The 18,321-nt window shown below is 37.3% G+C and overlaps 1 protein-coding gene across 1 annotated transcript in view; it reads right to left on the minus strand.

The window, feature by feature from the left end:
* DOCK3 (dedicator of cytokinesis 3) overlaps positions 1 to 18,321 on the minus strand; it is a 190,760-nt gene that overhangs the window by 97,599 nt on the left and 74,840 nt on the right. The window contains exon 10 of the mRNA XM_029085987.1: positions 5,362 to 5,443. Within this exon, the coding sequence (XP_028941820.1) occupies positions 5,362 to 5,443 (82 nt within the window). The remainder of the gene's footprint in view (positions 1 to 5,361; positions 5,444 to 18,321) is intronic.

An 18,321-nucleotide genomic window follows, 5' to 3' on the forward strand; every position in this document is an offset into this window, starting at 1 on the left:
GTCAAAAAACAGGCAAAGGAGAACCTACAAAAGCATAAAAGGAAAGGTGAAGCTAACGAAGACAAAAAAGTATTATTGACCCTGACAAACCTTTAATAATAAAGGAAATAAATTAAGGAAATATGCATAGAGTGCTTTTCAATAATTCATTACTGCAGCATTTTGCATTCACATGTTATAACCGTCTCAATCGCAATTTCCTTGGCATGCTGCATTTTTTTCTGATAACATTATAAACAAAGATAAACTTCTAAGACTACTTCTTTTTTAATTAGAGAAAAAAATTAATTATTTAATTAGAGAAAAGATCTAAGAAACATTTCTTCCTAAAAACATTAGCATTGTTCAACAAGTTTTCCTTATGTTACTAACCTCCAAGACAAGATTTTAAACACCTAATATGCACTGTGAGCATATTCATTCACGTTTGAGACTCTGATGCTAAAAGGCTCCTTGTGCTCTCCAGCAACAGCTGGTGCCTCTCCTCTCTCCTCACCCTACTAAGTGCTGTCATCTTATTATTATGTACTGACTTATACCATACAGCCTCCAAATCCTCCCTAAATGTAAAGGGCACCGCTCCAGTCATTTCTCAGGAACAGAACAACTGGGAACACAAAATTATTAATGTATTCTTCCTGACAATGTGGGAGAGTGAGTGAAGTGTGTGAGCATGTGGAAGAGACAAACCCAAAAAAAGGTTATAAGCTCAGTTACTGTTGTTGACTTCAGTCCTCCCCTTACCCCGAAGCAATGGTTATCACCTCACATCATTTTAAAACAATATAATTTTTTTTGCTTGTACAAAACGTTTTCAGCAAGCTGCTTTCTAAACACAGCTCAAGGGCTTTATATATGACTTTACAAATCACCTGAAATGACAGCTATGAGCTCACGTTTCTTCACTTTTCTTTTTTCCTTTTCAATTGAATAAAGTCATCAATCCCAGTGGTAACAGTCACTTCTAAAAGGTACACTTGTGTGGGCAGAAGAACACTGGTGGATGTGTTTATCTACAAATGCAGCATGGCCTCCTAATACTGTATTTTTTCTTGAAACTACAATGTAAACATCAACTGGAAAAATCGCCATAACACATGTTCAGATTTAAAAAAAAAATACCCCACAACTTAGTGGTATTAAAACCACTGCAAAAGGAAATAATGCAACTGTTTATAAGGGATGGGGGAAATTATAAACTGTGGACATCTAAGTTCTGTCATTCCTAGTTTGAACCAGTTTAGTGAATTAAAAATCATATTTTACTGAAAGCTAAAACATGAAATTTTAATTCACACAGCAGATTTCTTTCTCGTGTGACTTGAGAAACTAAATTTTAACAACTGAGATTATGACGGCAATGCACATAAACACTGAACTTCAGATTATAGTGACATATAGCACAATAAAATCTGGGCACAGTGACTGAGAACTAGGCATAAAGAGAATTTATTCCAAGGAGAAGTTTCAGTCCCTTTCAAACAGCGTTCTATTGCTAAATTACAGGAGGCAAGTAATAAATTCGTGGCTGTATCTTCTTACTCTGTTAAAAGGAGGACTGTATTTCCCTGGGCAGCATATGCAGCGAGTTGCAAATACGCTGTTTGGGATGCTTACCAGCTAGAAGATCACGTCTCTCTGAAGCCAAAGAATGAAGCTATATAAATCCTCCTTAGCGTTTTCTCTTCAACTCTTATTTTGCTGCTGCATGAATAAGGGAACATACTTTCTAGGCTTCCTTCATCACCTAACATACCAGTGTAGCATATGGCAGGCTTTATCTTGCATGTCTTGGAAAAATTGAAGTTCCAGTATAGGAAGGGATTTGGCATAGTTTTAGTCTCAGTAGTGCCTGACAATACATTTCAAAACCCAAAAAAACTTGCAGGTAGCACTTAATACTCTAGAGAGTAACAGATTTTTGAAAATATCTGTGATTTGACAAGGGGAATTTTATTATACTATCAGATTACCAGTTCTAATTAAAAGCAATTTAGAAAACTCTTTTTTTTCAAAGGGCAGCTGTCAAAATATCACAAAATGGTAGGGCATGCACATATTGATGGGTTCACACTTCAGTCACTTTTCAATTTCACAAAAAAAATATACAGTGTCACAGTCAGAAGACAAAAAATGTGGGCCCAGATGGCCTTGTATTTCATTTTGTACAGCAGAGGCTTTTTACAAGGGCAGAAATGCTTCCTACGACATGAACCCAACAATTAAAAACCCCAACCCCTGTGAAGAAGCCTCCAGATAATTTCTTTGCAGATAATCCATGTACATGATTTAGGGCCCAAGCAAGACAAACCACATTTATTATTTGGTTGTGTGCAATATAAATCAATTTCCAGAAAGGTGTTTTTAGCACTGCATCCACAGAGGGGTTATTTCCCACATCCTTCTGAGCTTCTTAAGCCATACTGGCTGATAAACAAAATAATTTTATAACAATTCTAGTTGCATGGCTTTTTAGAAAATCAACTCAATTTTTCTATCCACCCATATTAAGTATGGGGAAGAGTTACTCTACAATAATGGTTAGTTCTTTACTATGTTGGTTTCTATAAAGGTCTAATTGTATGTTTAAAAAAGAAACGAGATCACCACCCCCAAAACAGTGCAATCAAGGACACCTGACTGCCCCTAATTTTTAAACAGATTTACCAAATTCAGTTGCCAACCTCATAGGCCACAGAGAGTAAGGTATTCAAGAAAAATAACAAGCTTATGTTGTGTATTTATGGTTTAATTCAGACACAAGAATGTTTCTAAAGTGTGCATAGGCTGAGGTTTGCTCGAGTGAGCTTTAATCTTCAGAGGAAGCAGCTTCTCACCTTTGGTACAATACCACAGCAGATCCAAAACCAAAACCTAAGTAATTCTGGTATGTTACACAAGGAGACAGCAGGAACAGACAGGGATACCTTGAATTATCTAAGATATGGGGCTTCTTGCCTCTGGGAAAAATTTAGTTTTAGAAAGATACTGCAGGGTCAGGGGGAGGGTGAGGAAAAAAATAAACAAATTTAAAGCCAAGACACCTTGGGAACAAACGTGAAAGTCACAGAACTATCTTATTTTGGAAGCATTTAATAATTAAGAAATTATGACAAGATAGAACCATTGCAGATAAAATGGCTATTCAACAAGCTATTATTTGTTGCTCATTTGCTACATAATTTGGAAAGTTCTATGAATAAATTGATAAAAAATATTGTATCTAAATGTGCACTTTTTTGCACAGATAATTTTCCTAATCATCATAATTCCTGTTATGTAGAGTACGCATTCTACCAGAGAGAGTGACAGATAGCCAGACTAAGCACCTCTGAGAACTGATACTGAGGCAGATTAGGTATTTTTGTATAGTTTTTGTATAGAAAGGTAGCTTGGGAGAGATCTCTGCTCAGAAGGATCAGTACTATAGAACAGCACAGGCCTGCAATACCCAGGGCTGGCTTCTTTTAGACTAGACTGGGCCCATTCATAATATGCAGCCAGTCTCTTCTGGAACTATGTTATGCCCTTGGCTGTAGCATATCCTTGTTCTTTTTGTATTTTTGAAACCATGTAAAGACTGGTTTGCAGGTCACCAGAGCAAAACTGTTTTACGCTGTTGACAACAGAGTCAGCTGTTGCATGACTCCGAGTGGCACCAGTGCAGATGGGGAAGTTTGGTGGTAAAAATCTTTTTAAGAATAATGAACCTCAGAGGCCAGAAAGTGCCAACCTTCATATGAACCAGCCAGTGCTGCCTTTTGGGAATAATCCTTAGAGCAATTTTTAATCCCGCACTCAACCTTCTTGCATGATCCAGACAGCAGTGCTGAAGCTTGCTCTCTGGCCACCTTTTTCTTAGAAGAGAAAAGATACTTGGATTTGAGTTACCAGCAGTGGAAACATCAGTGCCAGTGGCACTGTTACATCTACTGGCATTTAATCAGCTGGTAGCATTTCACTGATGGCACCAAAACCAGAACTGCTACTGATGTCAGCATCAATATCAGTGCCAATTTTGGATTGACCTGCATATCTCATATCCAGAGGGAGGCAGAACTGAGCATCCTTACATCTGGCTAGCTAGGTTCTGTTCCTTAAGAGGACAAATTCAGCTGTCTTCTTAAAGGAGAAAAAGGAATGGTGCTGGGAACCATGCCTATCTCAGTGTCCAGCCCTGCTTGACCTTAAGAGGGTTTCAGTGCCAGAACTAAAGCTTATACCAAAGCCATCTGCCATATTTTTCTTCACTGGAGATAAAAATAGTTCTGTCAAAGAGCTTCTAGCTTGTGCACTAGCTAAAGGTGAGTCACGATGGAAGGTGTTTATCACACTTGGGATCTGAAATTCCTTGCAGTTATTCTGTGATGAGCTGTTAAGTTTCAGTGTCTCTAGATTTACATATTCTTTCTGAGAAGAAGTGACAGATAAAATCACGGTCTGACACATGATTCTGAGGCAATTTTTATCAGAACTTAAGACCAGTGCAGAGAACGGCTATTAAAGCTTGAGTGCTTTGAAACTACATAACCAAAACCATAAACAAGAAGGCAGTTAGGTGAGAGATGAGTCTGAAGAACTAAACAGAAGTAAATCTTAGCTGGTTATTTCACTCCCAACTGAGGTATTACCTGGTAGGAGTCACAGATGGATGTTACTTATCTGGCTTTGCTGGCACAGATGGTTAAAGACTGCTGGTGCAGTTGGTTGTATCTGCTTGGTGGCAGGACAGGGTAGCTATTTGCACAGACCTGCTATAAAAACTTAGCAAGTCACAGCATTTTCTTTATTACAACCAACTCTCTGTAGCTCAACTTGGTTGCTGCTTCTGCAGCACATCCTGATCCTTCTCTTCCATCCCACACACTGTGCTGTTGACCTGGGAGGATGCTGCTGCACCATCTACCCGGCGCTGCTACACGGACTCTGGAATGGCCGTGACAAAAATCATTTGGAGAATTCTCTGTTCTTCTCTGTGCGTGTGTGTGTTGTTGGAGTTATTTTCCTAACTTTGATTCTGAAAAAAGTGCCTTGCTTTATGTTCAGGCCAACACAGCTTTTTCATGTGCTCTGTTATCTAAGAGCACAGTACCATGCACTGAAAATATTCAAAATTTCAAACTATAAGCAGGAACAAATGCACGTAAAAGGAAGTACTTCAGAGTATTTACTTAGCCACAAAAACAGTTTAGAAGTACATCCATTTTCTTGTATCACCATTTAGCTATAACCATAACAAAACTTAGAAACAGCTTCTGTTCTACTCAATATATTTGGAAGAAAGAATCGGGTTTTTTTTTCCCCTCAGGGTGACAACAACCATACTACTGTAAGGGAAGAAGAAAGGGAACGGACACGTACTGTGAAAAGCGCACACATTCGATCTATCTTCTCCGGATTCCTGGGGCCTCCGTTCTTGTTTAACCTCACCATAAATCTCTCACTAAAAAGCAAACAATATTAAAAAAATAAATAAGTTTCATGTATGTACACAGTTCAACATAACAGTACAGGTAGGATTTTTTTTTTTTTTTTAAAGAAAAGATGCATGAGGTATAATTTTTTTAATTCCCGAAGCCTATGAAACAGTACTCATTGATCTAGATAAAATTACATAGAATAGCATAGAAGACATTTAATAGCAAGTACTCTGCATGTGAAAACATCATGTTGATGCATATTCATGATGCAGTAACATTAAAATAATGTGAATATATGAAGCAGAAGATTTGAACAGATTACAACTACTTCAGGCAAAGGCTAAGTCACGCTTGCTGAGGCATACACTGCCTTTGGTAAAACTCAGTTCATTAAAATCCACTCAAAACTAAAAGCAACAAGAATACCAATTAAGCAATCTCCTTTGCTATTTATAGAAACAATACACTAATTCAAACACATTAAGATTCAATTCACAGAACTGCTTATCAATCAAATTAAACAGTCCTTTTACCAGCAACACCAGCATGTATAACAGGACTGCAAAACAAGTAATCCTTACTATGGATGGTAAGACATGGACACTGAAATTATTTCTTGAGACAGACAGAGAATTTATGTATACAAATAAATTCGATGAGTAAGCGCAATTTATTCACTAGATGTGCGACAACACATAAGTATTGACTAGAATTTTCTTCCTACAGATTCACAGAAATAAAGCAAGAGCACATCATTAAATCTTCTAGTTACACCTCCATTGTATCACAGATCATTTTTTTCTAGTATGACTGTATCAACTCCAGTAACCTTTATTTGACTAAAACACTTTTTGCAGCATTACTATCCACTGCTGGCCTGAAAAATATGAAAATGTAGAGTATATACTGCTTCCAGGGTATATACTGCTTCCTTTGGTAGCTTGCTCCAAAAGGCTACTCATCCTGACTGTTAAAAAGCATGGGTCAACATCAGCTTGGAAATGTCTGCTTCCAGGGCTTAGCTGCTGCTTTTTGTTACATTTTCTTCTGTATGTTAAAGAGCCCTTTAGAAAAGCTGATTTCTTGTAGAGTAGTGATATCAGTCATTAATTATATTATGTAACGAAACGTCTACAAACAACTAAGTAATTTAATGCTGTTAAGAAATTCAAGAAAAAAGTGTTGGAATCCTTTTACAGAACTCAATCTATGGTGCAATATTTCAACACAATTTCAAGAACAGTTCCAAAAACGTTAAGTTTGTAACAGCCTAGTACTGGTACCACCTACACCATAAATACAAATACACACATATGAAACCAAGTCCCTGCTAATCCTAACTGTAGTTAATCAAACACCAGCCTTTTTACCATGGCATTATGCTGCGAGTTCATTTGAAGCAACTTCTGAAAATACCGACCTGCTGCTTTTTCAGAACTGCTGCTTTTGTAGGAATGGACCCTAATTCTGTGAGCAGGACTCGTACATCTCGTTGTACACCTCTGCATGTTCATTTGCTTAGGTTTATCTTGCTAAGCAATTCTCTCTGGCTGTTTCACTCTCCCTGTTACTATTAACCCAATTGCCATGTATCCCACAACCTCATTCAGCAATAATTTTAATTAATTTGCAACAGATGCTTATAGCCTCAGAGATTCTTAACATACCCCAAAGAAACCCACAAGAAAGATATTTGATGATTCTTTGCCTACAAGTACTTTCTGAGATGTCAGTTAGTAAGTTAAGAATGTTTTAGCAAATGCTTTAATGATATGATATAATCTAATCTTTTAGTGAGGATTTTATGATGCTTTAAATGGAGTGCAGTACAATATCACAACTTCAGTACATCACAGCAACAGTTACATTACAACAACAATATTATGTCTTCATAGTTACCTTGATCTACTTAATACATAAAATCACAAAAAATGAAGTCAGAATTTTTAGAATAAGACCTATTTTCAATAGAAACACATTAATTACATTCCTAACCTTTTATCATTAACTCAGTCTGGTAACTAATTAAGGTTGTGAAAACATGCAGTAGCAAGCAATTCAAGCAGGACGGCCAAAGGGGCTGCTTCTCCCAACTGTTTGCCTCCATCCTTCGTTGCTCCTGCAAAAGGGCTGCACAAACAGGACCTCCAGCACTGCCTGAACAATGACACTGCAGAACTTAAACATGAACATTAACTGAAATAGGTGTTAGTTCAGCAGCAACTGCAGTTGCCAGCATTCAGCTCTCCCTACTCAATGAGTTTCAGAAGAGGAGAAAGCAGGACAGTTACAGTGATGCCCACAGGTAAACTCTGGTTAATCCAGGGAATAAACCAGAAGGTAACTAACTTTTATACTATCAATTTCCAACAGGAATCATTCTTTATATCATTTAAAATACATAGTAATTTAAAGATATATCAGCTCATAGCCATGTTCTTTCCAAGACACGGCAATAAACATCAGTATTTCCAATGCCTTTAAAAACACTGCTTAGGCAGTCTTTAATTTTAATAAATCCATTCAATTTTAATCTTTGAATCAGTTTAATTGTAAAATCTTTCATTTAGACAGATTAGGAGGAAACATACATTTCATTTCTGTTCCAATTATAATTCATAAAACATGTCTCCTTCCATAAAGAAAAGTAAAATTCCTTAAAGAAAACAAAAAAACTATCGTGACTTACAGAGCTATAGAAGTTCCTTACATAAAACAAACATTGGTCCTCTTTAAAACTGAATTTGAAGCAATGATAATTAAATGATTGTAGTTTATTTGTTACACGTAAGTTTGCCAGCACTCTTTACTAGTATGCTGAAAAACAATTACTATGCTTTATGCATATTAACCACATCCCATTTTTAAGGATAAGAGCATAAAATGGATCAATACTATACAAACAAGATCTCTGGCAAATTATTCTTTCATTTCTGCTGCCGGGAATGTAATCCAGCCACCAAACAGGGGCACAACAGATAAACACAAAGCTAATACATGCAGCCTAGGATCAGGAGGAAACAAGACAAAAGCAGCCTGCCAGCTGAAGATTATGAGCAATATAAATCAAATCTGCAGGGAAAAATGTATTCACTAGTGAAGATGTCCATCCAGAATCAAAGTGTAAAAGCAAAGCTGGCTCACTCATAGCTCACTGCAAGTCCCTGGAAGTTATTATACCCTATAAATAAACACCTAGAGTATCTTCACTTTCATTGCAGTGGTCAGATCAGAGCTTGTCAGAGAACAACTGAAATTTTGAAGGAAAACCAAACCACTAGTAGAGGACCAAGCTCTTCTGTGAGATGAAGAATTATTTACAGAAAAGGAAAACAGAAATTTGAAAGTGTACTGCTGACTAAGAGTATTTTCAAATTCTGGGGTAAAAATACGGGAAATATATACTACTATCCATATTATAGAAGCAGAAGATGCTGGTCCAACAGAAACTGAGTTGAGGTCAAAAACAGAGAAATCTTAATGGCCCTTCATATGAAAGGTCCATCTTACCCTACTGTTCTGTCTCCAATGATGTCTAGTACTGGATAATTAGGGAAATAACAAAATAAAGCAAGCATACAGCAATACTCTTGCTGATGTGTACTATCAGCTTACACCAAAGTGAAGCTCAAAAATAGCAGCAATATCTTTGAGTTTAATAGTCTTGGATATAACGAACCCAGAAAAGTATTCAGGCTGTCATGGTTAAAAAATTCTCACTAGCCTTTTACAGAGTTACTGGAAGAGAGTGCACTTTATAACTTAGAATATATGTATGTACCATACAAATGCATTTATATATATGCACTACATATATTAAGAATTAAACCTCATTAAATTGAAGTTCTTAAATAAACAGTGTTATAACTGCTCTTTTATCTCCATTGATCTCAATAATAGCATTACATTTTATATTTTTAAATCTAGTTAAGTTCCATATTTTTGAACTTCCAACAGAGGTTTTATTTGAAAAATTATTTCAGCACTAATGAGCATTTTATTTTCATACTTGAAGTTGACTACAATGCTGTATGCCACAGAATCCTATGCAGGCTTTCCCTCTGACAATGGCAGAGAAGGGACTGTCACGTCTTTGAGCTAGGATAGTCTATTTATACTTGGTTCATTATTAGAAGTTGTATGGCTTGCTTTGCTTCAAAACATCCAAAGAGAGATTCTGGAGGCTCATTTGGTAGCCTCTTGCAAGGTTTTACTCCATTAACAAGTGGAAATCTTTTAAAATTTGCAATTCACCCTTTTTCTTGTTACAGCCATGGAAAATCTGGTTGCTGTCCCCACATTCCAGTGCTTTTCAAGAAGTGAAGCAGATCATCATCCTTCATCTTTTTCAACCTGCCTATTCATTGATTGTTCCCTTATTCCAGCATTACCTCTGTAACAACCTTTAAATTCCTTTCTTTAATTTCCAGTCCTCCCGTGAATCTTCTTGAGCTTGTGTCACTAGATAATTAAGGGGACTTTGAGGCAACAAAGAAGATGGAACATGAAGAGGCGTTCTGTCAAAGGAGAGATCCATTGACAGGACAAGGAGAATGCAAAGACAGCAGTGCTAATAGGCAATCTTAAAAGACTAAGTCATCTCAAGCTCTTCCACCTTTCCTTGCAGGTCATTTCTCCTATACTTACAGTTTTGTTTCTCAACTACAGAATTTCTCAAATCTTTGGTATTACCGTTCAAGAACAGTTCACAGAAACTAGTCTAAATATTCCATTAAGATCTCACTAGTGCTGATAATATTAGTATATCCTGGAATGAGACCTCAACCTTCTTACACTGTTGACCCACATTATGAACTAGTCAGTCATATGCTCCCCATTTTACAACTACAAATTTATTTCAATGTCAAAGGAAACCAGGAAGAATAACCCTGTTTCCTATGATCTGATGATCCACTGATATAGTTCAGCTGTAACTATAGCTCCTTTTTTAGACACACATATTTAGGCTTAAGAAACTTAATGGGAACTCAGTCAATTTCTTATTTTGGGAGCTAATTCCTTTGAAAGAGTTCAATCTTCAGGGAGTCTATTCCACAAGCTTATCTTTTGCACGAAGACAACAACATGCATAGAAACTAGACAACATGAATGTCCAGTTTAGTAAGACAAAAATATCAAATCCAAGTAAACTCCATATGGAAATAACTGCCCATGTTTGTATGCATTAAGCATTATTCTTACTGTAACTGAATAGGCTCTAATTGCTTAAAGAAAACAGACATATGTTCCTCTGTTAAAAAACCCCGTCAAATACACCATAAGGAAAATTTAAAACCCTAGTAGTTATAATTGCCAAGTGAGTGATGGAAATTAAGTGTGGAGAGGTACTGAGTATTTGATGCAATCTGATGGCTTAGTCAAACTACTGTCAAGGGGAAGAAAAAAAAAAATCAGCTATTCTGAAAATATACCAAAAGCAGTTCTCCCTTGCGTAAGATCAGAGATAAGAGATGCACCAAAACAGATAAAAGAATTTTTACCTTGCTGAATTCAGACCTAAGACGAGCCACACCAGTAGCAGTATCTTAAACAAAACCTTATTTATTCCTCTTGCTCCTACAAGCTATAAGCAATCTTCAATTATTCTAACTGCAAGATCTCCTCCTGTGCTAACTCATGTCATAGTGAAACCACCTCCTGTGCAGCAATAAGTCAGATTTTACAATCACTCGCATGATTGGTAATTGCTAAAGCTACTACTCAAATATAGGAAACACTGCTCTGATAAGCCAAGTCAAATAGCTTCTTGTTCTTTTACTTGAAAGGAAGAAAAATGAAAGAGGCATAGTGTCTCACTTCTTGGCTTCCTTTAACTGTCTGAAAAGCAGGACCATACCGAACGGACATCTGCTTCTGCAAAAAGGAAGGAAGCAATCAATGGTTTGGGACATTACATTTTCAGCATGAAGGAAGGGGCAAACAGGGACAAAATTTACTGTTGGGTGAGCAGGAGTGGCATTATGCCTGTGGGGAGCTTTTGTTGTTGAAGTTGTTTGTTTGTGGGGCATAACATGTGAAGATGACTACAAAAGGCCTGGCAAAGAGCTTGGAATGGATTAGTGAGCTCCTTTGTATTAACTCATTGGTGGGTTTAATCAGTGTGGGGTTGTGAGGCAAAAATCCTGTCTGTGAATCAATTTATGAATGTAGGTACAGCATTAGTAGATGTACAGTGCCAAAGTGATGGTGGTCTGTAGAGAGACTGCACACCAGTCTTCTGTTTGAATTGGAAACTAATGATAAAGAACGTGGATTTAAAAAATAAAAAAAATCTTTAACAATGTAGAGGAGATTGGTTTCCTGAAGTAGAGACAGTGACTCATTAGGGCATCAATCCCCTCAAGCAGAAACCTCCCATCTTGTACCTTTTCCTTGCCTTAAATAATGGGCAGCCATATCTCCAAGAAACAAATGCCTCCTTTACCCTCTCCATTCCAATACACCACTAAAAGAGAAAAGGTATAAATCTGTTCCCTCACTTTTCTTATTTTCCCTCAGTGTTGCTTATTTCCAGAGAACAACCGGGGGAACACTGAATAACCCCAACATTTTTACAAACACCTCAGTCCCTTCTCAAAAGCCATGTTTCACTGAGTTTTCAGAGTTCAGCATTTGACCAATCTCTTCTAAGAATAAATGTGATTTTTAAAATACATATTGGTCCCATAACATATGTACCAGTGCATAATGAAAAGAGTCATACAGTAGCAGATAAGGTCACACAATAACTTGTATTTTAGTCCTTGAACTTCTTGCAGTGTCTCCTTAGGTTTCTTTCCCACTCTTCTAGTACTATGTAAATCCCTACTTGCATACAAAACAAAAATTCAGGAAAAGTCTGAAAATGCTGTCACAGCAGCTAGCAGAAATAAGCTACATACAAAAACCTGCCTAACCACCATAGTTTACCTCCTTTCATCATATTCAGTTCCACCATTTAAGAAATGGTGATAAGCACGATTTTATTTAATTTCTCCCCCCAAAAAAATCTCTTCCAGTCTCTTCTTTTAATGAATGCTAATATGCCAGGCAATAATTCTAGAAAAAAATTTGAGTTGACATATATAATAAGCATTTTAAGACATTACTATAAAAGCACCAATTTTTATCCCAGATAAATCTTAAGAATAAACTCTGGACTGCAAGCCCAGGTCAACCAGGATAGACCTCAGGATGAGCTAGTCATTCTCTATGACAGCAGAAACCTTGCCAACATTTGCCTTCAAAATACTGCAGTCTTGCTGTGCACACCACATTTCAGGCAGTTGACTTCACTGATGCCATGAGATACTGAATTATTTCTACCACTGTGTGTACAAGCTCTTCAAGGACAATAGGTTGACCGAGTGAATGCAATTATGTTAGGAATTACTGATATATGACCAACATATTTTCTTAAGGCAGCAAAAAAACCCAGATGCTTGTTTCAAGACATTTGTAAGTCAGCAGAGAAACACCATGAAAAAAATTCCTGGGGCTTGAGGGGAGCAGGAGAGGTAGAGGGGGAGATAATTTCATCTCCAAACCTTATAGTTTGGCACAAGCTAATATTTGCGTGAATTAACTTGGGAAATTGTTCTCTGTATCAGAGAGGAAGTACACTGAACCGGCACAGCAGGAGTCATCTAAAGCCCCAGTGCAGCAGCATCAGCCAGTTTTTCAGGAAAGCAATTACTGCTCTCCAGTTTTCTGTGTGGTGGCAGAGGAAAAAACCCTGGCTGTATTGTCCCAGCTTCTCACTGGTGCTGCATCCTGCCATACAGCCAACAGCAGCAATACAAGGCTTCTCGTATTTCCCTGTACAACTTTACATAAGATTAGGGAAAACAGAATTTTATTTTCATCCCACTTGCCAAATTTTTCAAAATCTTTCTGATGTTTGTCAACTGCAAAAACGTTACTATGCTCAGTGATCAAAACGGTCACTACGGGACAGCATCGCATCCTGGTGCTTTTGAGAACACCCTGTAGAAACTTTCTAAATAGGAAACAATTTTCACGTCAGGACTTCTGAACTGTTATTTCAACCAGATGGTCTCATATTCATGAAGACAGCATGCGTGTATATCCACACTGCAGTCATTTCGCTGTCATAAATACTGGGTTGATTTTTCTCTTGAAAGATGATTCAAGCAGTAAGAGAAAAGGTTTCTACTGAAGTACAACTGTTCATGACACCTACATAAGTACATGAAGAAATGGAAAAGTAAAGTCACGATCAAACAGTAAATAATTTTGGCTCCTAAGAGCTGAAGTCCATTGAAAATACTACCTTGTGGAAAGATCACAAGTATTTTTAACAAAGTTTCCTTTTTGTGAAAGTATTTCAGAACACATCCACACATTGCAGAACTCATGAGGTGATTAAGCAATTTGTTTGCAGTCCACTTAGGAGTAGCCGCTGTAAAAAGCTTTTCAACTTTATTTTCTGTTAATCATGTTTACCTTTTAAAGGTGATAATTCTTTTGCTCATTCTCTTGAAAAAAATCTAAGTCCTTACAGCTGCTGTAAGACTGACCTAATAATAAAATCTCCCAGTGCTCCCCAGAATGAGCCTTCAGTTCTCACTTTAGGTGTGAGAGTAAGTCAAAGAGTATGTACAGAGTGAGACTGTGTCTGTGAAGAACCAAATTCCCATTTACAATGTAAACTACCAGCATATACTAGATCCCATGGCACAGCAGTATTTGAGCAATCCATCACTGAGCAATCACTCCTGAACCCCTGAGACAGAAAGATCACCTCTGCTGAACTTTCAGTTTGCATCTTGTCTGAACAATGATTCACAGACTATTTAAAATCTTCTTTTTCAGGCAAGTGCTCATGGTGTGTGTCTGGTTTCTCCCTCTCTTTTCCTTTTTTCTTTTTAAGGGGGCAGAAAGGCAGAGTGGGAGGTTCTTTCATGAGCTGCCTCATCCAGCAAATCTGCAACAACCCCAGTTTCAAAAACAAGTGAAGAAAAGTACCCTGCTTTGGTTTATGGAGTGTATTTTATAAAGACATCTTAGAGAAAAGAACACTGAATCTGTGAGGGAAATGAACCTGACTCTAAGAAAACAGCTCCAAGCAACACAGTTTGTTTCCCAGCAAATTCAGGCTTAATGCTCATGAATTATTAAGTTACCACAGTGGCTAGAGGCCCCGGGGGAGGATTACAGAGCTTACAGTATGACTGTTACTGCAAACACTGGGTTTCCATAGAAACAGAAAATAGTGAAAATAACTACCTGTCATTTCTCTCTACCACATTCAAGGAAATACAACCACAACGGTAAAAACATTATTAAAGCTTGCAGGAGAAACGTAGCTAAGCACCAATTACATTCTACTTGGGTTCTCATGAGTTGTCCACACTTGAACATTTGACACTGTTAACAGTATTTTTTAATTTACATAATGAAAGGTAGGTATTTCTGTTCCTGAAAGGAATCCTTGCCATTAGCTAGAAAGAGTTGCTATTTCCAAAAAAAGAGATTGTAGTCGTACAGTGTGATTCCTTAGTCCCTGTCAGCAATCATGATTTTAAATAACTAAAAGAAAGCCAGACTGTTCCTGCCAGGTGGCACGTGTGAAACGCTTTGACTGTAACTGTAGGGGAGACTTCTAATTTTGGATTACACGTATTTTATAGAATAAGTATTTTATCACCATCTCTAATGTGGGAGAAGCTAATGGTTCTGAAGTCTAATACAGCAGTTGTCTTATTTAATTCCTGCTCTATAAACCACATGTCCCTGTGTGGTCCCTGCTCCCAAAACCACACTTGGCTTTGCAGGTGACAATTTCAGAGACACAGAACTGGGTTTTGACAGTGAATTTTGCAACAGAAGGAGCTCAAGCATGAAGAGCCGTGTTCATTACACTGGGCCTTCCTACAGACAGAAAATTACTTGTAATTGCTTTCTCCGAGTCAGGTAGTTCACCTAAACATTTTAACAACATGTATTTGGAAAAGAGGAGGCTGAAGGGAGACCTTATTGCTCTCTACAACTCCCTGAAAGGAGGGTGTAGTGAGGTGGGTGTTGGCCTCTTCTCCCAAATAACAAGTGACAGGATAAGAGGGAACAGCCTTAAGTTGCGCCAGAGGAGGTTTAGGTTGGATATTAGGAAAAAATTTCTTCACTGAAAGGATTATCAAGCATTGGAACAGGCTACCCAGGGAAGTGGTGTGGTCACCATCCCTGGAGGGATTTAAAGGATGTGTAGATGTGGTGCTTGGGGACATGCTTTAGTGGTGAACTTGGCAATGCTGGGTTTATGGTTGGACTAGATGATCATAACAGTCTTTTCCAACCAAACTATTCTGTGATTCTATGATTTGCACTCTGCCAGTCAAGCAACAAAATCAATTCTACCTGTATGTGTCCATGATACATTTCTGTTCATTAAGAACAGAAATGGGGAAGAAGAACTCTGAATACATGAAACCAATTGATTACTTCCTGTTAACAACTAAAAAATTGAAATATCCCTGTAGAAAAATCTGTACCCCTGTCTATTGATATGTCATATCTGATCTCCAACCTGAAAGAAATTTTTGGGAAAGCAGGGTGGTGGTAGTGAGAGATAAGACTGATTTTTGTAAAAGCTCCTGTTTTACAATGGCTTCCTATTAGTAATTTTATAGGAAAGAATTAACATCTAATAGCACCACTTACCTCTCTACAGCAACTTTCAAATACAAACCTGGTTAGTAATAGTTTCTTTAAAATATATAATATCAACAGGAAAGGGGATAAATATGAAAACCAAGCTGAAGCAACTGGTAGAGAAAATGAAAAAGCATTACTCCTCCTTTACCCTTTTTAAAAAAATCTACACACACACCCCCCAAAAAACCCCACCTCTCTGTAGGTTACATCTGTCTCCAGTGATGATCAAACCTGTATTTTCTAAAAATCATATATTATATCAGAAAGGCTCTTTGTTCCTCCCACATGTATGCAGTACACTTCAGAGACCCACATAGTTTCCATGTTAATTACAGTGACCAGAACAAGGGCCACTGCTGGGGATAGCAATATTCCTTTATGGCTATTCCTTATGTTTTTAAGGAAGTTCATCTTGAGCAGGATCAAGAACTGATACCCTCCTTGTTACTATTGCTATGGATTATATATTGCAAAAAAGTGTTAAGAACACAATAAACTAAAATATAGGAGGAAGTGATGGAGGATTAGCTACCCCAACAGATCATATTGCCAGAAAAGAGGTAAAAATTAGAAAGATGGATTTTTTTTTTTCCATGACTAAGCAGAAGAAAAACCTCATTAGTTGGCAAGCCTAATCCCCAGGAAAATTCCATGAATATTAAAGAAATAATTCTGAATGATATAAAGTTATTTTTTCTCAGTAGACAAATCATTATACTGATAGTGAATGAGATAACTTTTCTATTTTAAAATAACTATGATAAGGCTGCTATTAAAAACATAACAAATGGAAAGTTTAGCATGTAATTGCACAATAGAAGTAAAATGTAATTTTCTGCTTCCTAACATAGCAACTGGCAATAGGGGAACATGATAATATTTTAAAGCAATTAACAGGGGATACATACACACACATTGTCACAGCACTCCCAGAGGTATTACCTAGAGAAGCAATGTAGAAAAAGGGATCTTAAGGTCAGTTCCATATTCTGGGAGCGATTGCAGTCAGACAACTTTGCCACAGCTTTTAATGTGGCTATTTCTGTGCTAGCTTTTTCAGCTATTCAACTTCAAACATATTCAGCTACCCAGTGATCTTGTCTTCCCTTCTTCTGACCTTATTAATGCCTATCTTCCTCTTTATTCTTCACCTGCTCATATCTCTCCCACCCCTTTGCCATCCTCAGCTGCTAAGCCTCCCTCTGATTTCTAGAGCACATGGCTTCTGCAGCTCTGGTTTGGAGGATGTAGAGTTGCTCTGTGCTGCTGTTCTCCTATTAAGGATGCAGATCCTGCCTAGCAAAGCTTTGAGAGGACTCAAACCCCTAACTCAGAACTTGGGGAAAAATTGCTACTGCTTTTTCAGAAGTTTGCTTAGTGTTTAAAATGAAAATTCCAGACAATGATAATTGTCTACATTAGTAAGTGTTACAGGAAAATTATTCAAGAAGACGTATGTAAATGCAATGTAATTTTAGCTATACTGTTCTTGCTAACGTTCCTGAGCAGCTGACATACATTCCTATTGACAGTTTAAAAGTCAAGAAAATATGACTAAACGATGATGAAAACCATGGAGCTAACTGTCAGCCATAAACACACAAAGAGATGACAGATTCCTATAAAATTTCTCAAGGTCACCTCCAGCAACTTGGTATACACATTTGTATTCTGACATCTGAATTAGGACCACTGTGTCAGAGAAAACTCCTACTAGAGAAAAAGGGAAAATCACATCATTTCTAAAATCCACTGTTTCAAAGTAGTGAATTTTATTCTATCTAAATACTGTTACAAACGTTTTCTTTTTACAGCCCACCTCCCCACCAAAAAAAAAAAGAGGCAGCATCGTGACCTCTATCAATGCAATAACACCTACGAGAAGTAATGGAAGTTTAGAGATATCAAAATAGGACAGGATTAAACAAGTAGTAGCTTTGTACACGATTGTACATTGTAGTAGCTTGAGAAAACTCTTCTAGCACACACACACACTGGTCAAACCAAAACCAGTTGGATCATGCAGCAGAAGTTAACCTGTTTATGAGGCCAAGGAGACAATACATTTAAAATACTATCGTGTTTTCTAATATCTTAAACTTTTACATATTTGTCTGCTAATTTTTATCAGGTAAAAGAATTTGGCTGGAAAGTATCTCAAGATAATGAGATGAGTTACAAATGGGAAATCATTATCTACATTACTTCTGCAGTTACCACCGATGCA

Source organism: Antrostomus carolinensis, unplaced genomic scaffold (genome assembly GCF_000700745.2).
Source record: "Antrostomus carolinensis isolate BGI_N321 unplaced genomic scaffold, ASM70074v2 scaffold9257, whole genome shotgun sequence".
NCBI classification, from domain to species: Eukaryota; Metazoa; Chordata; class Aves; order Caprimulgiformes; family Caprimulgidae; genus Antrostomus; species Antrostomus carolinensis.